The 26,746-nt window shown below is 40.2% G+C and overlaps 2 protein-coding genes across 2 annotated transcripts in view; both read right to left on the reverse strand.

Annotated features, from left to right (window-relative positions):
* GRK7 (G protein-coupled receptor kinase 7) overlaps positions 1-23,844 on the reverse strand; it is a 28,355-nt gene extending 4,511 nt beyond the window's left edge. The window contains exons 1-3 of the mRNA XM_039489967.1: positions 23,027-23,844; positions 22,134-22,571; positions 2,191-2,462 (exon numbers count right to left, since the gene is read on the reverse strand). Coding sequence (XP_039345901.1) covers positions 2,191-2,462; positions 22,134-22,571; positions 23,027-23,629 — 1,313 coding nt within the window. The 5' untranslated portion in view covers positions 23,630-23,844. The remainder of the gene's footprint in view (positions 1-2,190; positions 2,463-22,133; positions 22,572-23,026) is intronic.
* A 527-nt stretch (positions 23,845-24,371) lies between these two features.
* The window catches only part of LOC120372624, a 48,567-nt gene continuing 46,192 nt past the window's right edge, over positions 24,372-26,746 (reverse strand). The window contains exons 11-12 of the mRNA XM_039489882.1: positions 26,360-26,492; positions 24,372-25,690 (exon numbers count right to left, since the gene is read on the reverse strand). Of these exons, the coding sequence (XP_039345816.1) occupies positions 25,545-25,690; positions 26,360-26,492 (279 nt within the window). The 3' untranslated portion in view covers positions 24,372-25,544. The remainder of the gene's footprint in view (positions 25,691-26,359; positions 26,493-26,746) is intronic.

Raw genomic sequence — 26,746 nt, forward strand, 5'->3', positions numbered from 1 at the left:
TTGCACAGGGAAAGCCCCCTGGCAGGCCAGGCCGGTTTGTTTACCTGCCACGTCCGCAGGTCTGGCTGATCGCGGCTCCCACTGGCCGCGGTTCGCTGCTCCAGGCCAATGGGGGCTGCGGGAAGCGGCGCAGGCCGAGGGACATACTGGTCGCCGCTTCCCGCAGCCCCCATTGGCCTGGAGCAGCGAACCGCGGCCAGTGGGAGCCGCGATCGGCCAGACCTGCGGACGCGGCAGATAAACAAACCAGCCTGGCCTGCCAGGGGCTTTCCCTATGCAAGCGGTGTCCCAAGTTTGGGAAACACTGCTCTAAGTGAAGAGTATTACTATTATTGTGCTAAACCAGGTAATTTCTGTCATCTGTGTTGCAAGATAATTTGTTGCTGAATAGTATCTACAGTTTTCATTCAGTGTTAGAATTGTCAGCTTCCTTATAACGACAAAAAAAGGGGAATCACAGCCTCTGTTCATATTTGAAATCCGCACAGAAATACAGTGTGTGGCTGATCAAACTATGACCATATCATATCGGTATGCAAAGATGTGTATTTTGGACATTCTTCTGTCAAAAAGCTGCGTAGCTATTACACTTGCCCTGCTGGAGAGAAGATTCATGTGACAAAATGATACACACATCCCTACTAAATCCTTGGAAAAATCAAATGGTCTTCACTTGTACATTAGATATAAAACACTGTTATATGATCTTCTATGCCATTCTTTAATGTGTTTTCAAATATCTCTAGGTTCTTTGTAAACTCAGTATGACAAATTAATATTATTAATAAATAATATTAATTATACATCTTCACATTAAGCCCCTCCATTGCAAATAGGAGTTTTATATTTATTGCAAGGATTATCAGTGTCACTACGTGGCATTCAGATTAACACTGAATACTGCATAGAGAGCAATCTGGACTATTGGCAAATAAGTTTTACAAAATAGAACCCACTAATTTATTCTAATTACCATATGTTTTACAAATTTAACTGTACTGGTTACTGAATTATACTGTATTGCTAAACAAGTGACAGTTAGAGACCATATTTCCTAGCTTCCTAAACATCATGCTGTAATAAAAGTTTTAAGGCAAAATGTGTAATCTTTGCACAGAAAAGTCTCCCAGTAATTTCAGTGGAAGATTTCCCTGTATTTTTGTGTAGTATACACATAAAATGTGAAAGGACTGTCTTAAATGAGTCTGTTCATCTACTTTTTGGTAGGTTCTCAATCACATTATATTGGAAAACTTAACTACTTGAATTGGTAGATAAGTTTACAATCATGTTTGATGAAAGTTACTGTGTTCTAAATTTAGCTACCACCAATTTCCTTTATATCTTATTACAGTTTACTTATATGTCTTATAGATTGTCTTGTATTTATTCTGTCTTGACAGTAAGGCTATTGAATCTTTCACCATGTATCACTACAAAAGTATTTGAAAAGTTAAATACTATATTGTTTAGCTTTCCAATTACCTTATTATTTAAAGAAACTTTAGGATTGCTGACTCAGGGCCAAATCCAGCAGTCCTTTCAAATGCAAAACTCTCATTAAGGCCTCAAATGGAATTTTTGTCTAATAAGGATGTAGGTCCAAGTGTACTCTCCCTTACAAATACCCTTGGGATGATGGCAGGAGGCCCAGGAAACTCTGTGGGTTTCCATGAAATTGGCCTGTCAATGAGAGGGGTTAGGATACCTGTTGCAGGAAACACATGGTTCAGCTTTCCTGATACCTGCAGGCTTATTGGGGGTTATCCCTTCATGCTGCTGCTCTGGAACCCTGACAGCACAGTTCCTACAAGAGTCACACTGACATAGACCAAGCATTCTGCACTCAAGTAGCATTAACTTAGATGCAGATATACACTAGAATATTCACTGTCTAGAGGGAAGAGAATGCTATGGAGAGGACTCCTCCCATTCCTGAAAACTCTACAAAACTCCAAAAGAGGAGCTTCTATGGATTTCTGGGGAGATAATTGGGATTGACACCACAGAGGCAACATTCCTCCATTTCCATGCTCTCCCAAGAGAGATCTGCTAGAGCAAGATCACTTCCATTCATGGAAGTGGAAAGGAAGATTGGGGTCTTTTAGAAACCTTAGGATTTGGCCTCCATTTGTATGAAATAATGATTGCATCATTGATCTAGGCTTAAACATGGGAAATAATCCATACCTGCTTCCTAAACGGTCCTCTGATTTCTTAGCCAAGAACAGCCTGCAAATATCTTTTGTTTCCGCTGTGAAGTTGGCATGCTCAAATTTCACCTCATCTTCCAAGGTTCTTTTTTTCACTTCATCCTTACTGACCTTTTCTTTGAAATCCTTGAATGGAGTTCGACCCGCAACCATCTCATAAATACTACATCCCATAGCAAACCAGTCCACGGGGTAGGAGTAATTCTCTTCCTTCAGGATTTCAGGAGCCATATAACCATTAGTCCCAGCCTATGGCAATCAAACATATATGTTTACTAGACAATGGCAATAATGAAACACATAGGAGTAAGTACATTTTAGTCTCCTACAGTTAATTACATCAAGCCACAAAATGTATCTGAAGGTATCAGTAGCAAACATGACAGAATTGTGCTTATAGAAACTACAGATGACATTCTATAGATGTGCATCTATGTAATATCCATATAACAGCTTTGGCACATGATTGAATTATTTCTGTTGGTTAAATATCTTTCTATACGGAAACCTTTAAAATATGATCTGCAAAGGAAAAATATGGATTTGTCCCATTTTTGCATGATGTATAAAGAAAGCCTGAGAGGTTTTGTTTTTTAAAAAAATATTTCTTTCTGCTTTATTTTTTTCTTTCACATTAGAAATTCAGGCCTTATCTACCTTGTTTTCCTGGAAGACTATGAAGAACTGAGGAACAGAAGGTATAGCACATCACGAGAAACCAGAGAAGTGAAAACTGATTAACTATTAACATATACACCTCTACCTCGATATAACGCTGTTCTCGGGAGCCAAAAAATAAGCGAAAGCGCATTATATCGAACTTGCTTTGATCCGCCGGAGTGCGCAGCCCTCCCCCGGAGTGCTGCTTTACCACGTTATATCCGAATTCATGTTATATCAGGTTGCATTATAATGGGGTAGAGGTGTATTTGACTTAACTATTTGGGAAAAATCCTTTCCTTAATAAGGATTTACCACCACCCAGAGGCGATGCGTGAAGGAGGGCATGAGGGGATCACGTGCCCCCCTTCAATTTCTGCCAGGGATTATATTTATATAATATAAATAATTATATATAATTATATATATATAGTTTTTGCGGGGAGTGGGTTCAAAATACACCCCCCACACTACCAACAGTAACACATTACCTCTGCCATTCCCATCCCTTCAATTAACAGCAGAGAATGCTCTCAACCCACATCTCTGAGTCATCTAAGTAGTTTCCTTGCAAAAACAGGAAAGAAAACATTCAATTTTCCTGATATTTTAAGGTTCAAAAAGCAACAACAAAATAATACCTTCAGGTCTTCTTTAAAATTCATTACCAAACACAAAAGAAAACAGATCCAGTTCCCCCTTCCAGGTCCCTTGTAAGCAATGCAACAGCAAGTGAGCCTTGCTTGAATATTGTGTGGTATTCTGCATTCAGATTGGGGAGAATTAAGTAGTCAGCATTAGCTAGTTGCAGCACATAACTTTGAACTAAGAACACTCCTAGATATAGGACAAACTGACCATGCCCTATGGATATAACTACAATCCTCCTATTGCCAGATCTGCATCACTCAGCCTGTAGGGCAGGCAAAGTAGGATTCCAAATGAGTTCTACTGGATTTCTGGTAAGTTGATTTCCTTGAGATGAGGAAATCACTCTTTGTCTACACTGCCAAGGTATTACCATCATTAGTGTGGGTGGAAGCCTTAGCATAGATAAGGCTCCCACAACCAGACCCATTTTTACCCCTGTATTAGTTATACCTGTTACCTAGCAGGTTTAACTAGCAGAATGGTAAAAGTGCCAAAAGTCACTTGAACTTTTTCTATGCCTTTTTGAACTGATGGGAATCTTTCTTCTTTTTCTTTTTAGTATAGACATGGTCTTGGTGCAAAATCCAATTGACAGTTGTTCAAGATTATGGTTGCTATTAGTAGCATAGTTCTACTGTTGGCTGAGGGAGTCACAATGAGCCAAAACAGAGGTGCTTCAGGAAAAGATAACTGAAATCATAGCTCATTTGGGGCACACAAAGGAATTTGTGAGTGGTACAATTAAACACATGCACAGGCAGTTTCAGTTTGAGCGGTAGAAAGACTATTACTCCTTCAGCTTTGGGCACAATGTTCCTCTCTTCGTCAGTTTTTCAACCCCCTATAAACCTCAGCTCCTGCCAATGTATGTGTGTGTGTATATATATCTCCCCCACAATATGGCTAAGCTAGGCCATTGTTTACAAAAGGTAGGCAGTAGATGAACTACCCTTCTTTTTCCTTGCTAGTAACTATTCTTATTTAGAGACATGGAGCCAAATCATCCCCTTTGCTGACAGGCAGCAGGGAGATGAGAGCACAACTATCTGGCCAGTAAGCACAGAAAGGAAGAATGGAGCCAAAGTGGCACTGTCTCTCTTGTTGACTCACCAAGTCCACAGAAATTACTCTGCTTTGTAGAGTTATATGGGGTGGATGGAGCTCTCAGTCTGACATTTCCCCTTAGGCAATCTGCACTATTTGTGTTGGATTTTCCCACTGGAATTTGATTCTGCCCCAGGGAGAGTTAAAATCTTATTCATGGCTACTCCTCCATTCAGAAAGGGGGCATTGTGTAACTGTGGACCAGAAACCCAGAGTCATGCTATCTGGAGGAAAGATGAGGGACCAGGGAGAAGTACAGAGAGGCTGATTTTTACACAAATGCCCTAATGTGAGGGTAGAACTGGAGTTCCTGTGAATGATGGGCAGCTACGTGATCAGAAAGCATAAATGGTGTGGCTATCTGCATGTCTACAGACCCACAAGGGGTAGGAACTATGCATAGCCTCTGAGGTACTTTTTCCTTGTCTTGTTTTTTAGTGGGAGGCAATCAGCATTCTCAGTTTGATTAGGCCAGAGGTGAAGTTGATTTAGTGAGTGATACCCTGAAGAACTGGTGAGCCACTTCATCATCAAATGGAGTCACAGAGAGCAACACAATAATCACAGTGTTACATCCTGGCATTGTGTTTCTGTTAAGACATTGCTGTGCTGGAATTCAGCCTCATCACATGCTGAACAATATCAAGACACACATGACACAGCACTGTCAGAATGTCATTCCTTGATCACCAATGTGGGTCACTGCGGCTCCAATAAGCAATACCTTCTCTCTTTCACCCCTCTCTTTTCCCTTCCCCAGCACGGCTGCTGGAAGGGGTGGTTGCCAGGTGCCTTTAGCCTATTTGATACGCATACATGGCATAACTGTGTTAGTCATGCAATATAGGAGGTGGCTTTGACTGATGTGGCACTCATGCTCCTAGAGCTCAGGCAAAGCAAGGGGAGCTCCAGTCCTACTCATAGAACTGTCAGGGTCCAATAGGTGCATCATTGTTTCAGTGAAAATTAGGGATGGATCAGCCAGGTGATGGTTGGGGTCAGATTAGGTGAGAGATCAGGATTTGGATTAAAGGTTGAATCAGGGGTAGAGTCTGAGGTTCTAATGTAATGGAACTGTAATTCTGTTTGCTGTTATGAAAATTCAGCTCAAAGTGAGGGAAGTCTTGCATGATCTGCTATTCTCATGAGGTTTCCACCATTGCATCCAAAATCTTGAGAGCCGCTTCTCACAAAATTTCAGCAGAATTTGAACCCAAATTGAAAAGAACCCAGGTTCTAGTTCTAGACCTGGCCCAGAATCCAAAATAAAGGAATAAGTTAAAATGTCAGAGTTCAAATCCAGCTTCCCACCCCCTGAAATTCAAAGGGATTCAGATTTGACCATTCTCTGGTGGAATATATATATTACAAATGGCAATCCTATTGTTTGATATGTAGACACTGACCCATATGCCTAAGAAACCGGGGGAGGAAGAAACAGAGTAAATCTCACTACAATTTCAATCAGCACAGGAACTGGCAAGCAGAGGGACACATGGAATTTAGATTTCTCTGTCTTCTCCTATATAGCTAAATGTCTGTGCAAAAAGTTTGTATTGACGAGAAAGGGCTGGAAAACCACAAGCACTCAACTATGTAAACAAGTGAGCAGTAAATAAGGAAAACAGGAAGGGATGTGCTGAAATAAGAAGATGCAGGATGTTGTCAGGAAACACACTGACCAGAACAATTCAATGCCCTGAACTGGTAGAGCAAACATCTTTCAAGTGAAGATTTAGCTATATTTCTTGGGATAGGATTGGATTGGAGGAAACCAGCAATTTTCACAGTCTTTACTCTTATATGTACAAATCAGTACATGTCAAAAGGTGACAATTAAAAAATGACATAACTAGCACAGTAAACCTCTTGCAGCAGCACAAAAGACTGAGGCCAAAATGACTCAGGACTCTTTCCCCCAGCATAGCAAAGGTATATCGAAGCATATTCTCATCTTGAGACACTGAGTTTTTAACTGCACAACTCTTTGTAATTGTAATGGGATTTGGGTGGCTAAAAGATAGTGATTTAAGTTGAGAATATATCCGCTGATCTCCAAAGCAGGAGCCAGAGAAAGCCATTTATCTTGCTCCCGTCTAGGTCAAAGAAAACAGGAAGGTATCTTACATTGACTTAACAATATAAAAGTGAGAACAGGATGGGAAGCAAGGAAATTAAAATGCGCTGGAAGAAGGGAATGGAGGTGGTAAGTGCACATTACTGAAGGCGGTTCAATTTTCCAACATTGAGATTTTGATCCTGGTTCACTGTGGAATATTTGACTCAGTTAAACTAATGAGGATATCTCCCAATACAGATATTATTTGTGCTCTTACGTTTACTACTGCTGTTTTTCAGAAGTTAAAAATTCCTCAGAAGTCGTTGTTTCTATAATGACTTGCAGACTTTATTTTTTTCACTTGGTACAAATTGCAAACAGATTTAAAGAGATTTTTATTAATTGGAAAAGTATTTGTAGCTAAAGATTTATCAATATTAGGACAAATTCTAGTGTGTGACTGGAAACAGGTGTAGTAAATGCAACCTCAAAGAGTCACATTACTGTATTGCCAAAACACTGTTAATATGCTCCAGTCTTGCCTGAGACTTGCCCTCTCTTTTGTGCCACAGAATTCCTGCTAAGAGCATATGGGCCATTGTCTAGTCAGGAAGCCCAGACCAACCCCTGCATCAGCAAGGCATGTCCCATTAGGCACGTTCATAAAAAAAATAATAATGGAGGACCCACAGCATATGGTGTCGCCACAGTTTTTTGGAAGAGGCAAAATCCAGGCAGTCCATGTGCCTCTTTCTCTGCCTGTAGTTCTTCTGTCATGCAGCTAGAGTCCAATGCCAACCATTCTGTGCTTCCATTCATCTCTGTCATGGAAAACTTTTATCTGAATTGTAGAGGGTGAGTAAGATGCTTTATTTTTTCTACTTTGTTCAAATGCTTGCATTAAAGTGAATTTTAATGTTATTATTTTAAGTGGGACTTTTAAGGCAATTTCTGTCTTTTTTTTATTCAAAGAGGAACAGCCAGAAATATAAAATCAAAGTCAATGACCAAATTCTGCTGTCAGACATATGAATCACATTGATAGAAACCCCATACATAAATACCAGGGTAAAATGTGGCTCTAGAATTGATACCAAAAGGGCAAATCCAGCCACCAGACACACAAGGAATTTCAATTAAAGGCAATATGTATTTTGAGAACGGATTGACAACAAGACATAGTTGAATTGATGTAAGGAGCACGCTGAAGAGAGAAAACTCCTTTTTGAAATTTTATTTTGTGTATTTTTAAAAAGGCCCCTTATTTTTTAATGTGTTCTCATAACACAAGACTTAACTCTGGGAGTCATCACATGCACTCAAGTCACACTGGAACCAAAGGAGCTTAGCACATTGTGAGGGCTTTCAGCAGGACTGGGCTTAAAATGTAAATGCTTATACACTGACCATACTGTCCTGAAAAAGGTAAAGTACTAGTAATGCCCTGGGTAAAACACTGTGGCATCTGGGCTCCTAGCAAATAGGGTAGGGGAAGAAACACAATATAACTCTGCAGTTTCCATCAGCACAGGAACTGGCAAACAGAGGTGAAAAAAATGGGATTTCTCTCTCTCTACCTTTCCCCATAGATCTGTATTAAACAAATTCAGTCAACATCATAAACCAAACAGCAAAGCAAATCAGAACATCTATCTTTTGTTTGCCATGGCACAAGAACTGTTGAATGGGGGGGAAAACCAAGCTGAGTTTAGCTCTATCAGCTCTTTCCTGGGGCTCAGTTCTTCTTTCCTCCAAGGGGTGCCACTGACTGCTTTGTTCTCTTTCCCAGCTGTTCTTCTGCTCCTTCAGCAGTGACCTTACCAGACGTTGGAGGAATGTAGCATTAGACCACAGGAAGCTGTTGATAGCTCTAAATTTCAAGATATTTTTTCTGCATATGAGTTCCTGGGCCCCAGAGAGGGGAGGAGAATAGCTGATCTTTCTTTGCCATTTATTTAATAATGGTAATTTGAATGTTTTATTTTTTTCCCAGAGCAAGGGACTGTGAGGAGGAATGGAGAAAAACTTAAACTGGTGATACAGAACTTCAGTTTCCCATCATCCTGTTATCTTGGCAAATATTCACATTACAGCAATAATCCACTTGATTGCTTAAATAAATGGGGTGATTATTTTTAAAGCCAAGATAAAATTAGGTTTCTGTAACAAATGAAAACATTCCTTGTTTGTATCCTATAAAAAGACTTACAGAACCCAAAAGAATTTAGCACAGCTGCAATTACTGCTTAGCAAATACAAGGACTTCCTAGGGTTTGTCTACAATGCAGTAGAGAGACATGATTCCCAGAGTGGGGAGACAGACTTGTGCTAGCTCAGCTCAAGCTAGCTTACTAAAAATAGCAGTAGCTGTTTCCAATAGCAGTTTTTATCCAAGCTCTGGCATGGTCTTCCTTTGGAACTTTGAGCAAGTCCTTTACCTTCTCTGCCTCAGCAACTCCATTCATAACATAGGGATAATATTACTTCCTTACTAAAGAGGGGTGTTTTGAGAATTAATTACTTAATGGTTGTTGAATACCATATAAGTATTATTAGTGCAAGAGAAGAATTTCAGTCTACTCTACAGATACTTAAGGAGATCCTCTGGAAATTAATGCAAAAATAGTATTAGAGCTTTTAATAGCACTATGAGTGGGCGACTTATTCAGCAGAAGTCATCAAACAAATATTACAATCTGTGCAGGTGTTTTCCTTCTCTGTTTACTTCTCTCAGTAGCGTAGCAGGAAATATTAGCAGCCACATCTTTTATGGTGCTCAGCACCCTTAACTGCCACTAAAATCTGTGGGATTTGAGGGTGCTTGCATCTTATTGGTACCACTTAGCATCAGGACTCATGCTAGAGATACAATTAGGTTAAAGTCACTCTAAATAAAGAGCCAAATTCAGCCAACACATACATGGGTACAAGCCCAGACTTCACCTGCTCCTGTGGCTGTAGAGCAGGGGTGGCCAACCTGAGCCTGAGAAGGAGCCAGAATTTACCAATTTACATTGCCAAAGAGCCACAGTAATATGCCAGCAGCTCCCCATTAGCTCCCACCCCCCTGCTCCCAGTACCTCCCGCCCACTGGCAGCCCTGCTGATCAGAGACTCCCCCTCCCTCCCTGCACCTCCTGATCAGCTGTTTCGTGGCATGCAGGAGGCGTGCAGGAAGGAGGAGCGAGGGCACGGCAGGCTCAAGGGAGGGGGTGGGAAGGGGTGGAGTGGGGGCAGGACCTGTGGCAGAGCAAGGGGTTGAGCAGTGAACACCCTCTGGCCGATTGGAACGTTGTTGCCTGTAGCTCCAGCCCCTATACAAGGAGCCGCATATTAACTTCTGAAGAGTCGCATATTGCTCTGGAGCCACAGGTTGGCCACCCCTGCTGTAGAGTCTGTGCCTAGTTTTGTATTTTGACAACATATTATTAATGTGTTTGGGAAGGAGGAGGAGGATGACTTTTTTTTCAGTCATTTTTGGCCAGATTTTGATACCCTTAATCACACTGAGTGGAATCTTACTCTGAAAACAAAGGGACTGTTCACAATGTGATCAAGGGTACTTTGATTTTGTGAGTAGCCTACATCTACAGTACCACAGCTTATGGATTGCTCACAAAAGTATCATGTAAACCTCATTCAGCCAAAGGCAGCCAAATCAACATTTCAAAGAAAAATACAATTGGCCAAGTATTATAGGCCATATAACCCTTTCCCTGCCACATGCATGTTTCTGACAATATGCAGTAAATACACACAAAATGTATGCTGTGCATTCATACCATATTGATCAACAAAGCTGTCAGATAGGTTCCTATATTTCACAAATAATTATATGAATTTCAAACCATTATATAAATGGCTATATGGTACTTGAAGACATCACTCCAATATACTTATGCCTCATGGTTTCCATAATAGCTAATGTGCTTCAAACAACAAAGAGATTAAAATTAATAATAGTATTTATATGGTGTTTTTCATCTTCCAACAGCTTCATAAATGTTCACTAATTAATCCTCATAACAGTCCTATGCTCTAGGTAAGGAATATTATCTCTTATTTTTACTGTTTAGCAATTATGAGTGTTTAGTAATTATGTTAGGTTGGGCTGTGCAGGATCGAGCCTTTAATGCCAAACGAAGTCCCTTTGTGCTACTCCAGTCGTGCAAGGGGCACTTAAAGCTGGCCTAAAGGGGCCCAGGGGTTCCCTTGACATTAAAGAAACCTCCTGGTGATCACCTGCTCTCCTCCACTGTGTAGGATGTGGGTCAGAAATTAGAAAGAAAGTGGCTAAAGTACTCAGCATGCTGATGATCTCTGGCCAGTAAAAGAGCTCTTCAGCCAGGCCCAGAATGGAGGGAGGCAGAAGGCTGGACAGATTCACCTTTGCTTCCCCCACTCTGCTCAGCATGACATTGATACCTCTAAGGATCAAGTCCTGGTAAAGTGCTGTGAGATTCATGGATAAAGAGACAAAGTATTACACTATTATACTATCACTAACAGATGCTTTATAACAGTGGTTCTCAACCTTTTTTCATTTGCGGAACCCTAACAAATTTTTAATGCATGTGCGGACCCCTTTGGAAATCTCACACTTAGTCTGCAGATCCCCAGGGGCCCATGGATCACAGGTTAAAAACTACTGTTCTATGGTAACGACAACCTTTTGTGGACCCCTTAGACATAGGTTGCAGACCCCCAGGGGTCCGCAAACAACAGGTTGAGAACTAGTGCTTTATACCATCTAGCAGGATCCATTTTTAAAAAAAATAGCAAAATCCTACTAGTGAAAAAGAGTAAACTCAATGTATCAGAGAGCTATGATGAAATCAGTGCAGGTTTTGAAAATATTAAATAGTAGTAATATATAAAATAATCACTTTGTTGCTAATTCTGAACAAATGCTGAGCTGTCACTTTAAAAGCACAAAGGAAGAGTAACTTCTGCAGAATCTTAACCAACAGGATTGGTGAGTGCTAATGAACAAAGATCAGCAGTATCAGAACTGGCTAAGTTATTTTTCATTTCAGAATTGTGACCCCCTACCCACCAGTTCTTAGCTGTCTTGAAATGAAACCGCAAGTTTCAGGAACATCTAAATAGCTTTTCTTTTGTTTTCCTAAGAAACCTAATCTTACAAAAAACAAACATACAGGAGGGCAAAGGGACATTTTGAATATGATTTTAAGCAAAACATGTTTTTCCTATTCAAATATTATGATGTCCTTCAAATATATAAAACACAGCACAGGAAAACTGTTAAGAAGCCTATATACACATCTTAAGGGGCTTTGCTTTTATGATTACTATAATGTCAATAGAATCCCTTGAAGTGTTTGCATAACTTTATTGCTCACAGTTATCAGTGTAGCATTTAACCTCTCTCTCTCTCTCTGGCTTGCATGTGTTGTTGCCTGCAGACTGCATGGTCCCTGCTTGTCTGGACCTGATCCTGCTTTCTTCGCAGAACCATCCCTTCCCATGAGCGTGGGCCTTGTCCCATTACCCATTTAGCAAGGAGGGTGGGCTCTGCAATTAGCCCCAACCATCCTGGTCCCCTTTCTTCATTTCCTTTCTCTCTTGTTGCTCTCAGGTGGTCATTCTGCCAAATAGGTAGGGATCCTTTCTGACTGAAGGCACAAGTACAGCGTGTTATCTTGCAAAATTTTCTTTCCACATCTTAAGATTTGTCTGTTTCTTTGGTCACTGTTGGTGCTATTAGGGAAGAAATGCTTCTTAACAGCAGAAAGACCTTGGCCTACAAACCCACAGAAGGCTATTCCCCGAGCGTAGGACAGGTAACGGTGGGTACTTACATTGACCAGGGTTCATCCTGAGCCAAGGACAGGTCAGGGTGGGTGCCTTATGCCCCAAGCCCAGGATGGGAAAGGATGGGGTGCCTAAATTAACCAGGTTATGCCTTGAGCCCATTGTAGGGTAAAGGTGGGGTGTCCTACATTGTGCACACACTGTTACCTGCACTAAAAGCTACATTAATGTTAACTTGTAAAATACCTGACTTACCACAACAACCACACTCAGTATGGCCCAAGCCTGCTCCCACTGAAATCAATGGCAAAATTCCACTGACTTCAATGGAACATGATCTGGCCCCCTAAGATTGGGCACACTGCATATCTTAAGGAACTGACGTTAACACCACAAGCAAAATCCTGCTCACCTTTCTTACACCAATTAATTCAGCATTATTACACATATAAATAAGACCAGCAAGACTGGGCTCCATATGCAACAATATAAGAAGTACATATGTGCAACGTGGCCGAGTTACAACTGCTGTGGAAACCCTAGCCCAGCTCGTCCAGTCCAGTAGGAGGAAGACGAGGAAAGGAAAGTTATGTAAGGACTGCTTTGTGAAGATGCTCCCACAGTGTTCCATCAAGAAGATGGAGTTTGCCTCATATGCAAAAGTCTATGCTAAAGTTAATTATAAACAGTTGTTTTTTAAAATTATTTATTTAATAAGTTTTAACAAGCTTATAAATCTTTGCCATATATAAATATCAGAAACAAAACAATCATTACAACAGTTAGATATAGTTTAAAGAGACATTACACAGGAATATAGTCAGAGATCTTTCAATTTAACAATGTGTTACTGTATTATTGAGTGAGCATCATTATAAAACTATGTTGTTTCCAATGAAGCATGTTTTTAATCATGACTCTTCTTGTTCACATGTAGAGCAAAATTGTGTTTAACACTGTCTTTGTTAAAAGACTAACCTATCATCTAACACAATGCATTTTTCCCAGTACAGATAAAGCCTAGAGATTTGCAGGAGTGAAGCTACACTGGTAGCTAGCGAGTGATAGCTGTAACTGGGGCAAATTCACTGTGTCGAAAAGGACTAATATTTAGCCTGCAAAGATGTTGATTTAGAGGTGTCTTCATTAAGATCTTGACTGCTTTATAATTATGAAGGGCTATGGGTGCCAGAGGCTCCCTTGACCCCCCAGGCATTACTATCCATCATTCACACTCTTTCCTCCCATATTTCATAGCATATGAGGGGTTCTAGGAGTCAAACACACAGGAAAGGGAGCATAAGAATGGTCATACTAGGTCAGACGAATGGTCCATCTAGTCTAGTATCCTGTCTTCCAGCAGTGGCCAATGACAAGTGCTTCAGAAGGAATGAACAGAACAGGCAATCATCAAATGATCCATCCCCTGTCATCCCAGCTTCTGGCAATCAGAGGCTAGAGACACCAGAGCCTGGGGTTGCATCTCTGACCATCCTGACTAATAGCCATTGATGGACTAGCCTCAATGAACTTATCTAGTTCTTTTTTGAATCCCAGAGAAGAATCTGGGTGAAAACAAATAAAGGCAAAGGTGGCCTGTCTCTGAGACAGTCTTTTGGGATTCAGCTCTATGAGCTTGGTCTATTAGTCTGTTGCCTCTTACTGGGGCCTACCTTCTGCCCCTCCACTTGGGGTATATACATTGCTGCCAGTCAGGGCAACTTCGGGAAAGGTGCAGCCTGTGACTGATCTTCTCAGCTGACCTGTCTCTGTTGCCAGCAATCTGAGGTGGAACAGCCTTCTTCCTGTTCACCAACCCTTCCTGTGACAGGCTTACCCTTTTTAACTGCCTCCCACTCCAGAGTGATCTAGCCTTGCAGGTGTGCCTCATTAGGACTGAACAGGCCCAGAAGAGTTTGTTGGTCTCCTCAAAGCTAGAGTGAGGGCATGTCCCTTCACAAGAGCATAAAGAAAACCAGTCAGTTCCTCCTTGTTGCCCATTCCTATTATATGAGATAAAGAGGACACTAGAAATGAAAGGGCGGTAATTTTAAAATAAATGTAACACAACCCTGCTTTACACACCATATATTCAACCTGAGTAAGCTCACATGTATGCATTTCTAGATAAAAGAATGCCTAGGCAATAGGCATAGGTATATCCTGAAGACCAGCTTTCAGTGCATGCTTGTTTCAATAAGGAAATTTAATGCCGTGCTTATGTACTATATGCTATTTTAAATCACTCTTTACTTCTCTATTTCTAAAATGGGCATTCTTCAAACCTGGTCATTTTTATGGATTCTACCATCCTAATCATAAGGATCTGAATCCAGGAACCACCAAGCATCTCAGAAAAAACAGAGTATTTCCTTCATAGGACTAAAGTTATCTAAACTATCTAACCGTTAAAACTAATATTAGCTATTTTCATTATTTACAACTGTCTTTAAGTAGAGGCAAGAAAATATGAATGACAAGCTAGCAAGGAGAGCCAGAGGAAATGGAGGAAACTAAGGACGTGTGGGTAATGTAACTCCTTATATATCCTGGCAGGAAGGATTACTTAATTCACTGATCATACAAAAATGACCAAATGAGCTTCAACAAACCATTCCATACATACAAACAAAATCACCTTTGGGTTGGAAAAAGTACATGAGCAATTATAGGGTAATTTCACTGAAGAGTCGCAAGTGCCTAAAACAGGGACTTACAATGGAAGTGCTTCCTTAAGTAGAATGCCACTACTTTCATGCGAACAACCTAATACAGTGGTTCCCAAACTTGTTCCACTGCTTGTGCAGGGAAAGCTCCTGGTGGGTCGGGCCGGTTTGTTTACCTGCCGCATCTCAGCCTGTGCCACTTCCAGCAGCTCACATTGGCCTGCAGCAGGGAACCGCGGCCACTGGGAGCCATGATTGGCCGAACCTGCAGATGCGGCAGGTAAACAAACCAGCCCGGCCCGCCAGGGGCTCTCCCTGCACAAGCGGCAGAACAAGTTTGGAACCACTGACTTAATATGTTGATGTTGATGTGTGGGTGGGAGTCTATTTATATATCAGATGCTATGAAGTTTTTATTGCCTTGAGTTTGGGATGAATATATTATTCATGACTCATGAAACTGTGAGGGAGTTATGCAGAACTTCCAAATATTCTGGCAATAAAAAATTGATAGGTCCCATGTCTTCTGAAATGGGTTGCGAAGTTAAGTTTAGGGGAGTCTTTTATCACCACATATATAGTATACACTGTAGTAACTAAGGCTCCAAAGTTATGAGTTATTACTATTTAAGAATTCCCCAGACATTAAGGATATTTTACAAAAGAAAGAAGAGTTCTGAGAAAAGAAAACTCAAGGTCTAATGGCTAGATTTCTTCAATATTCTGAGGAAACTCAGAAATACTGCAGCCTTTCATAGGAGTGTATTATTGGTGCAGCTGGAAATACTTTCCCTTTTCCCAGTGATTGAGTGAATGAATTAAAAAAATTATATCAAACATTAGATATTATAGATGCCAGATACAGTAGTGAAAAATAGGGAACTTGTTGGATTTAATAGGGGGGGGGGTAGCTCAGTCGTTTGAGCATTGGCCTGCTAAATCCAGGGTTGTGAGTTCAATCCTTGAGGGGGCCACTTGGCAATCTGGGGTAAAATCAGTACTTGGTCCTGCTAGTGAAGGCAGGGGGCTGGACTCAATGACCCTTCAGGGTCCCTTCTAATTCTATGAGATAGGTCTCTCTCTCTCTCTCTATATATATATACAAAGGGAGGTTGATTATGAATGATACAGCTTTAGGCAAAACATTGTAAACTTTAAGGACAGGGCTCATTTTATGCACAATCCTGTTAGGGAAAAAAAGGGGTTGTGTTCATATTGATTTATTTTCATTTACTGACAAAGTGAAGAAATAAGGCTTTCAGGGACATTGTAAATAAGAGGGCAGCATTATCTCTTGTAAATGTAAACAAACTTGTTTGTTTTAGCGATTGGCTGAACAAGAAGTAGGACTGAGTGGACTTGTAAGCTCCTGAAGTTTTACATAGGTTTGGTTTTGAATGCAGCTATGTAACAAAAAAAATCTACATTTGTAAGTTGCACTTTCACAACAAAGTGCTTGTATGAGGTGAACTGAAAAATACTATTTCTTTTATCATTTTGACAGTGCAAATATTTGTAATAAAAAATATACACTTTGATTTCAATTACAATACAGAATACAATATATATGAAAATGTAGAAAAACATCCAAAATATTTAATAAATTTCAATTGGTATTCTATTGTTTAACTGTGCGATTAAAACTGCGATTAATCACGATTAATTTTTTTGAGTTAAATGCGATTGATAGCCCTAATTATAACCTATAATTTAAAATGACTTTCCTCAACTTTTTCTTAAATAAACCAGGGACAAACAGATTTTTCTGGCCACTATCAAATGCAATCTGATGACTAAAATAAAGCTCCTATGCATGTTTTGTTTTCATAGTAAAATACAGTTTATGGATCAAATTAGACCATCACAAATATACACTCATATATAACATGCAAAAATGGAAAGTTTTAGACAACCTCAACTACTGGAGTTGCTGCCAGTCACCTATAATAAAAACTATATAGATACATATAAGCTACTTTTCCACATAACAATCTCTTTAAATATAGATATTAAAGAGACTGAAAGCAAAACAAGCATATATTATATAATATATATTGTCCCTCTCTACTCTCAGTTGCTTTAATAACAACTCTTGACCATTGGGAACCAGGGTTTTGCATGTTTTTGCTACTGTGATAGACAAAACATGACTAGACCTAACATTGCTCTATAGCACAATTTAATAACATTATCTTATGCGGGGGGGCGGGGGGGGGAACCCAAAACAAAAAAACCACATCCATACCAGTCAGGAAAACAATGCTAACAACAAAAAATAATGTTAAGTGCCTGGTCTTCAGAAGAACAGATAGTCAGCAACATTCTCATTTAAAAATAAAATCTGTCTTAACCATCACTGAAATAATACCTTCATGATACATATTTAACATTCTAACAAAACTAATTATTATTGACCACCTGACCAGCACAGTGATAGTGACGATGAAATGCTAAGGGAAATTAGAAAGGCTATCAAAATTAAGAACTCAATAATAGTGGGGGATTTCAATTATCCCCGTATTGACTGGGAACATGTCACCTCAGGATGAAATGCAGAGACAAAATTTCTCGATACTTTAAATGACTGCTTCTTGGAGCAGCTGGTATGGGAACCCACAAGGGGAGAGGCAACTCTCAATTTAGTCCTGAGTGGAGCGCAGGAGCTGGTCCTAGAGGTAACTATAACAGGACCGCTTGGAAATAGTGATCATAATATAACAACATTTAACATCCCTCTGGTGGGAAGAACACCTCAACAGCCCAACACTGTGGCATTTAATTTCAGAAAGGGGAATTATGCAAAAATGAGGGGGTTAGTTAAACAGAAATTAAAAGGTACAGTGACTAGAGTGAAATCCCTGTAAGCTGCATGGACACTTTTCAAAGACACCATAACAGAGGCCCAACTTAAATGTATACTCCAAATTAAAAAACACAGTAAAAGAATTACAAAAGAGCCACGGTGGCTTAACAACCATGTAAAAGAAGCAGTGAGAGATAAAAAGGCATCTTTTAAAAAGTGGAAGTCAAATCCTAGTGAGGTAAATAAAAAGGAACATAAACACTGCCTAATTAAGTGTAAAAATGTAATAAGAAAAGCCAAGGAGGAGTTTGAAGAACAGCTAGCCAAAAACTCAAAAGGTAATAACAAAATGTTTTTTAACTACATCAGAAGCAGGAAGCCTGCTAAACAACCAGTGGGGCCCCTGGACGATTGAGATACAAAAGGAGCGCTTAAAGATGATAAAGTCATTGCGGAGAAACTAAATGGATTCTTTGCTTCAGTCTTCATGGCTGAGGATGTTAGGGAGATTCTCAAACCTGAGCCGGCTTTTGTAGGTGACAAATCTGATGAATTGTCACAGATTGAGGTGTAACTAGAGGAGATTTTGGAATTAAATGATAAACTTAACAGTAACAAGTCACCGGGACCAGATGGCATTCACCCAAGAGTTCTGAAAGAACTCAAATGTGAATTTGCGGAACTATTAATTATGGTTTGTAACCTGTCCTTTAAATCAGCTTCTGTACCCAATGACTGGAGATAGCTAATGTAACGCCAATATTTTAAAAGGGCTCTAGAGGTGATCCCAGCAATTACAGACCAGTAAGTCTAACGTCAGTACCGGGCAAATTAGTTGAAACAATAGTAAAGAATAAAATTGTCAGACACATAGAAGAACATAAATTGTTGGGCAAAAGTCAACATGGTTTCTGTAAAGGGAAATCGTGTCTTCCTAATCTATTACAGTTCTTTGAAGGGGTCAACAAACATGTGGACAAGGGGGATCCAGTGGACATAGTGTACTTAGATTTCCAGAAAGCCTTTGACAAGGTCCCTCAGCAAAGGCTTTTACGTAAATTAAGTTGTCATGGGATAAGAGGGAAGGTCCTTTCATGGATTGAGAACTGGTTAAAAGACAGGGAACAAAGGTAGGACTAAATGGTAAATTCTCAGAATGGAAAGGGGTAACAAGTGGTGTCCCCCAAGGGTCAGTCCTAGGACTTATTCATAAATGATCTGAAGAAAGGGGTAAAAAGTGAGGTGGGAAAGTTTGCAGATGATACTAAACTGCTCAAGATAGTTAAGACCAAAGCAGATTGTGAAGAACTTCAAAAAGATCTCACAAAACTAAGTGATTGGGCAACAAAATGGCAAATGAAATTTAATGTGGATAAATGTAAAGTAATGCACATTGGAAAGAAATAACCGCAACTATACATACAATATGATGGGGGTTAATTTAGCTACAACGAATAAGGAAAAAGATCTTGGAGTCATCGTGGATAGTTCTCTGAAGACGTCCACGCAGTGTGCAGAGGTAGTCAAAAAAGCAAACAGGATGTTAGGAATCATTAAAAAGGGGATAGAAAATAAGACCGAGAGTATCTTATTGCCCTTATATAAATCCATGGTATGCCCACATCTTGAATACTGCGTGCAGATGTGGTCTCCTCATCTCAAAAAAGATATACCAGCATTAGAAAAGGTTCAGAGAAGGGCAACTAAAATGATTAGGGGTTTGGAGAGGGTCCCATACGAGGAGAGATTAAAGAGGCTAGGACTTTTCAGTTTGGAAAAGAGGAGACTAAGGGGGGATATAATAGAGGTATATAAAATCATGAGTGATGCAGAGAAAGTAAACAAGGAAAAGTTATTTACTTGTTCCCATAATATAAGAACTAGGGGCCACCAAATGAAATTAATGGGCAGCAGATTTAAAACAAATAAAAGAAAGTTCTTCACACAGCAGACAGTCAACTTGTGGAACTCCTTGCCTGAGGAGGTTGTGAAGGCTAGGGCTATAACAGTGTTTAAAAGAGAACTGGATAAATTCATGGAGGTTAAGTCCGTTAATGGATATTAGCCAGGATGGGTAAGGAAGGGTGTCCCTAGCCTCTGTTTGTCAGAGGGTGGAGATGGATGGCAGGAGAGAGATCACTTGATCATTGCCTGTTGGGTTCATTCCCTCTGAGGCACTTGGCATTGGTCACTGTCGGTAGAGAGGATACTGGGCTAGATGGACCTTTGGTCTGACCCAGTATGGCCATCCTTATGTTCTTATGTTAATTATGTTTGATTTCCTCTATCTACAAAACAGATTTGTATTTTTTTCTTGGGCTGAAAACTCAACAATGGACAATTAAAAATATTAATTACCGGAAAAAGGAAGTCGGTCTTCAAAATAAAAATTTCATCTCATCTGTACACAGCAAAACATTAAAAATGTGTTTATTTCAAGATTGGGGGAAGGAAGAATGATAAAGGGCCATTTCCCCTTGACTGAGACTATGCGTATCAACATTCAACTCACTGGGAGTTTGATGTGGAAATTTTAAATCCCCCAAGTACCATGTAAGTACAATGCAAACAATTATAGGCTCCAGATGTAGCATCTCTAGAAGTAACTTCATAACCGCCCTTTTGTCAAAAATATAATATATATATGGAACATTCATTCACTCATTATAAATGTCTATGTGTTCTGGCCAGCAGGAGACAAATGTGCTACATTATACAGTACACCTTTCTTGTGAACCACCATGACATTATCACTTTAAACCTGGATCAATTTGTAATCACCATAGGTCAGTGGTTCCCAAACTTTAACAACATGTGAACCCCTTTCACTAAAATGTCAAGTCTCATGAACCCCCTCCTAAAAATAAATATTTCAAGGGATTTTCTCCTTTACCTGAGTATAAGTTACAAAAGCAGTGATCTTGGAAATATTAAATTTCTTTTTATGACATGCGTATTACACACTATTTATTATTAATTATTATTTATCATTACAATATTTTTATTACATTATGAAAACGGCAACACTCTTTCAAGATCTCACTTTTGTAGCTTGTATGACTTTGAATAAGCCTGTTATAAGACAAGGCTCCTATGTTTCATCAAGGAGTATCAGATGTGAAACAGCATGAAGGTATTTAAGAAGCCAACTCAAAGAGTTCCTCCTACACAAGCATTCAGATCTTGAGCAGTCCAGGCAAACATGGCACGTTACAACAAAGCTTAAACTTGTTCTTCATAATAATTTTAAAAACAGTACTAGCTGCCTATTTAATTTAAAAAACAGCAAAAAATATCCACCTCCCTTTCCATTACTTATAAGAAGTCTTGAAATTTAAATCTCCTCAGTGGGATAGACATGCTTGCTTTGATCTGCTTAGCTCTTGGAAGTCCAGGCACTCCGGGCTGCTGGCCCCATGCTGCCCAGGGTCCCTAGGGACAACTCTGTCCACTCTTAGGGAATTTTTCCCTGAGACCCCCCTGTAACATTTCACGAACCCCAATTTGGGAACCACTGCCATAGGTAGTGCTTAATGTGCTGCACATTCTAATTGAAGCAGAAAAAATAGCCAACCATTACCCTTCTCTTACAGATATACACACTTTTATTTAAACTCTCACCTAGCTTTCACAGATCTTTAGACTGCAAACTCTATGGGGCAGGAACTTGTGTGTTTGACACAGTTCACTTATTGTGCAGCACCATGCATACTTAGCACAATGAAGCATCAATAATACTATTAAATAAACAAACAAACAAAAATCCCCAAACAGACAAGAAATGAGATAAATGCCATTCCTCTGAAATAATGGTTGGTGATTGGGGGAGGAATCACACCTTTGATTGTCTCTGATTATACTTATGATTCACTCCTGGTTAGACCCTTGATGAGGCAACGTAGCCCATGAAAAGTATAGTGCCTCTCAAATGGCTAGTTTGAGTTAAGTGCATATCCCAATTTAAAAAAAAAACAGATCAGTTTGGTTCTTTTATTTCTGTTAGGAGACAAGTTGTGTTAACTGCACATAGCACCAAAGAGTTAATTAACCAAATCCTCTTACCACCTGTCACTTAGAATGAAATGACCACATAAGATCTTTAGTGAAGAACAAATCCTGAGGAATTAAGGCTTGTTCTCATAATACATTAGAAATAGAATGGCTCCCCTTCCTCCCTTCCCTGCATCATGAACACGCACTCACCCTCTGGGTGATGGTTTTCCCCTCTTTGACTTGCACTGCCAAGCCCAAATCAGACAATCTGCAGTTGCCATTATCATCTAGGAGAACATTTTCTGGCTTCATGTCCCTGTACAGGATTCTGATGGAGTGGAGATGCAGAATCCCACAGGTGATCTGAGCTGAATAAAAGATGATCCTGTTCATTTCCAAGCCCCTCTCTCCCACATTGTAGATATGGTATTTAAGATCCCCTCCATTCATGAGGCTCATAACAAGACACAGATGGCTCTTGCTCTCATAGGCATATGCCAGGGTGACTATGAAAGGACAGTTAACTTTCTCTAGAATCTGCTTCTCCAGCAGAGCCATCTTCTCCCCACCTTTCTTCTTCAGCCTCTTCTTATCCAGTTTCTTGCAGGCATACATCTTGCCAGTATTTTTCACCTGGATGGCACAAACCTAGAGGATCAAGATGGAAAGAGAAAGGAAAGGGCTTTACAAATACAGACTGGAGGTGAATAAAGAGCAGAGGTGAATGGGGCTTAAGGAAGCAAGATATCTCTTGCCATCCTTTCAGAGGGCACTGCTAGTGATCAGCCTGACAGAGTACTGGATGGGGATACAGTGGGAGTAGGGAGTTGGTCTATTCTGCTTGCGGGGGGTGGCGGAGGCTGTCTTATCCTAGTCCAAAACTCTTGAGGATCCTATGGAGTTTTCAGAAGTTCCCTTTACTGACCAGCATGTGGATGCTTTGGGGCAATAAAGTGGAGACGGGGTTACATCACACTGGTTTGCCAAGGAGGAAGTTAGTTTTTCAAGGTCTTTGATGTCTGCCTAGTCTCTTGTAGGCTCTTCTCTGCATTGCCCATACCCACCCATTAGACCAGGGAAGGGATTGATAGTATTTCTCCTACCTCTCCAAAGCCACCTTTGCCCAGCACTCGAAACTCGTAGAAGTACTTCTCATTCACTGGCTGCCTCTCAAAGACTTTCCACTGCAGGAACTTGTCATAGGAGGAGGTTCTCTGGAAGTCCTGGAAGGGTTTCTCTCGGAGGAAAGCCTTGGTCTCCTCCTTGGCCAGCTGCAAGATACTCTCATAGTCCTTCTCAGTGGCAGCCTGGCACTTGCTGGCCAGGTCTGAGCTCATGAAGGCTAGGTAGCCCTTGGAGCCGGACTTCAGGAAGTTGGTGACCAAGCTCTGCATGATGCTACTCTTGGCATTGTCCTCTGCCAGCTCCCAGTTGGACACCTCATCCAGGAAGTCCTTGGCCACCAGGTATTCAGGCACGGTCTCTAAGAAATCCCTAAAGAACCTTTTGCCAATGGGCTGCTGCTCACAGATGCTCTCATACTCAGCCAGGAGGGCCTGCCTGACCTCTGTGCACTGCTCAGGCTTGGGCAGTGAGAGGCTCTTGCGCCTCCTCTGCATCTCCCTGGTGTCTCCTTCTGTGCTCTTCCTGGCCTGCAGGTATGCTGTGTTGGCAATCAGGTTGTCCAGGCCCCCCATGTCACACATCTTGATGAGCTCTTGGGGTGGCAAAGCCTGGCTGGGGCAAAGTCACTCACTGGTCCTGGGGCTGTCTTGCACCTCTCCCTGCCTGCGTGTGTTTGTGTGGGCTTCAGAGAGACACTGAGGAGACTAGCTGCTTTAGCATTAAATACCTCTCAAGGATTTTCACTAAGTACCTTTAGGTGTATGTACCATTTGTGGAAAGTGACTGGTAAGAGGTTTCTCTCTAAGGAGCTTTGGGGTTGCTATCTATAGCCAGCGGGATGACATCCCAGGAAAACCTTCCCACTGCCGTCACTGAATAGGCACAGCTTGGCTGGTGACCCTCAGCACAGACCCTTTCCTGCCCCTTATATGTGCCAGGATTCCCACCCCACCCACTGCCCATGGCCATTGGAGTGTGCCAGAATTCCACACCCACCCACTGTCTACTGGCTCCTTACCCTCTGCAAGTGTGCCTTGGACAGACAGATACACACACACACTCCATGGCACTTTGCCCTTTCGGGTGGGGTCAAAATCCCACACACATCCACTGTTCATGGCACCCTGACCCTGGGGGTTACACAAAATCTCCTTGACTTCTTCCCATTGCACCCTGAGCTTTGGGGTACTGGAAATTACATTAAAACATATGTAAAATAAAATAAAAGCTGTTACAAGATGTAAAAGCCACTCAAAAGTCAAAGCCATCCCTGAAACATAAGTCAGAAGAGAGTAACAGCAGAAAAAGCGCAGGGGGTGTTCGGAGTTGTTTAATAATCACTCAGTTCTGATCGTTGAGCACCATCACATCCTTCGACACACACAACAAAATGCTTGTAAGCTGCACATATACAGTGCACAAAGTTCACTGCTGTCATATGCTGCTCCCTCTAAAAGAACAGAAATTGGATTAGATGAAGAACAGGCTAAGAAATGCTGCTGTTCTAAAAATAATGATCTGTGTGTACAACCAGAACACCACAGAATCCTGGTCTCCCTCACACATAGCGAAGTGGAAACAATCTGAACTTGTTTAAGAGACAAGTGATTCTCCATTACATTCCTAAAAATATCCTCCTTGCCCCAGCCCCCAAAACAAACAAACAAACCTCTATCCTACACTGCAAACTACTGTCCAAGCTTTTTGAATCCTGAAAATGTCACTTAGGACAAGAGAGCATCTACTTACTTCAGCTCTTGGTAATTCAAGGGACTGGAAATATACTATGAATTTAGCTGATCGGGAATATCACTTGTGGAAAAATATTCTGTTGCCCGTTGACTATTTAAAAACAATGGAATATAAAAAATGTTATTGCCTGTACATTCTTTGATCATTTTGATCACTATTCTATTAGCTATTATGCATTGTTATTTAAGGTAAAGATTAAAGTATTAAAAACTAAGTTTCTAGCAACAGCTAAACGATTCCTCTTCAACAAAAGAGAGATGTCGGTAGCCCTTGTTGCCTTCATTGTTCTATACATACTACTTATCTGAAAACAGCAATTTTAATGAAAATGGACAGAAATTGACAATAGAAGTAATTTTTGTAACTATAATCTCTAAAGGCAGTGTATTTTCTTATTGTGAATTGGTTTGCCATTCTCAGATGTATTATATATTATGTTCTTTAATGGTACAACATGATTTTAAGAACAGTAACCGCACATTAATCTTACCAGCACTTTGCTGAAAGCCAATACAGAGCAAATTGCTTCCTGTATCTTACATCTCTTAAACGAAACTGCTTAAATGTTCACTTGCTATTTATAAATCAACTGTATAGATAAAGTTCATTCTCATTTGTTACCAATGTAATTTATAAAGTAGTTGAATAATGAAAAATAGTCCAGGAAGAGTTCAAACATCCTCCTAAGCCAAAAGAAGCTTTCACCTGAAAATCTTGTTTTTACTCATATTGTTAAAAACAGGTTTAAACCTTGAAATTACAGGTGTTTGATATTTTCTTCAGAAATAAGGACTGTTTGGAAGAATGTTTCAGAATGCTTAATGGGATGTGATGCCACTTACGGATTCTTCTCAGAATCTTGCCAAAAGCAAGTTTGATTTTTCTCAAATCTGAAGGAAAATTAGAGGTTTATTAGAAGTTTTATATCCTGTGTTTCCCCTCTTCCTTTAATTGCTCAGCAAAGCAACAAAAAACACCCACCAATATAAAACCCCACAAGCAGTACATTATAATTCCTCCACCATAGTCCAGTGGCCCATAGTTATCGTCATGTGCCCACCCCATAAAAGTGTATAATGTGGAAACTCACTCCAGCCTTCTAATACTGTACAAAGTACAAACTTACTGACTACATAACTCTAGAACATAAAGTGGCTGGAAAATACTCCAGCTAGAATATTAAGCATCCATCTCCCATATGGCAGGAGCTAGACAACAATAATTACATATAAAGGCATATATTTGGGTTTGTATACAGTATCTTTCCTGTCTTTAATTTCAAAACAGAACCAATAAATCCCCTATTTTTCCTAACAAGTTTGACTGTGCGTAAAGCACACACACTATTTTAAGTCAAGATATGGAAGTTCTGTCTCCAGTGACAACTTAAAAGCTGCTTTAATGATTATAGAAATGGCTTAAGTCATAGAAAGTATATAAAAAGCAGAAATGCAAGATCAATTAGCCATCTTAAGGATTTCCTCTGTTAAATGAACATCCAAAAGAGGCATCTTTGCTGCATCAAGGACTTCTCACTACAAATAAGAAGGCATTGATACCTGTCTGGAAGAGGCTCCATTTGACCCTAATAGCAATAATGAATGTAGACATATGCAGATGATGTTTCACAAAAGACAGGAATAAATGCGAACGTAGTGGTAATTGTAGGAAAGCAGACTGACTTCCTGAATCCTGTAAACAATGAACAACAAAAAGACACGGTTCAAAATGAAAGATGGATAAAACGAAGAAGGAAATTAGCATGTGTCTATTAAGACCAAAAAGTATATCTTCTAATAAAAATACGACCTGAACTTTTTTAACAGAAAAATCTCATAGAGATGTTATGAAGAAATATAGCTAGTTTTAAGGAAGATGGAGCCATTGCCTCCTTAACTTTGGAAAAGACCTAATTCATATCTACTACCTTACACTTAGGTTGGGGA

This window comes from Mauremys reevesii, linkage group 9 (assembly GCF_016161935.1).
Source record: "Mauremys reevesii isolate NIE-2019 linkage group 9, ASM1616193v1, whole genome shotgun sequence".
Classification (NCBI taxonomy): domain Eukaryota; kingdom Metazoa; phylum Chordata; order Testudines; family Geoemydidae; genus Mauremys; species Mauremys reevesii.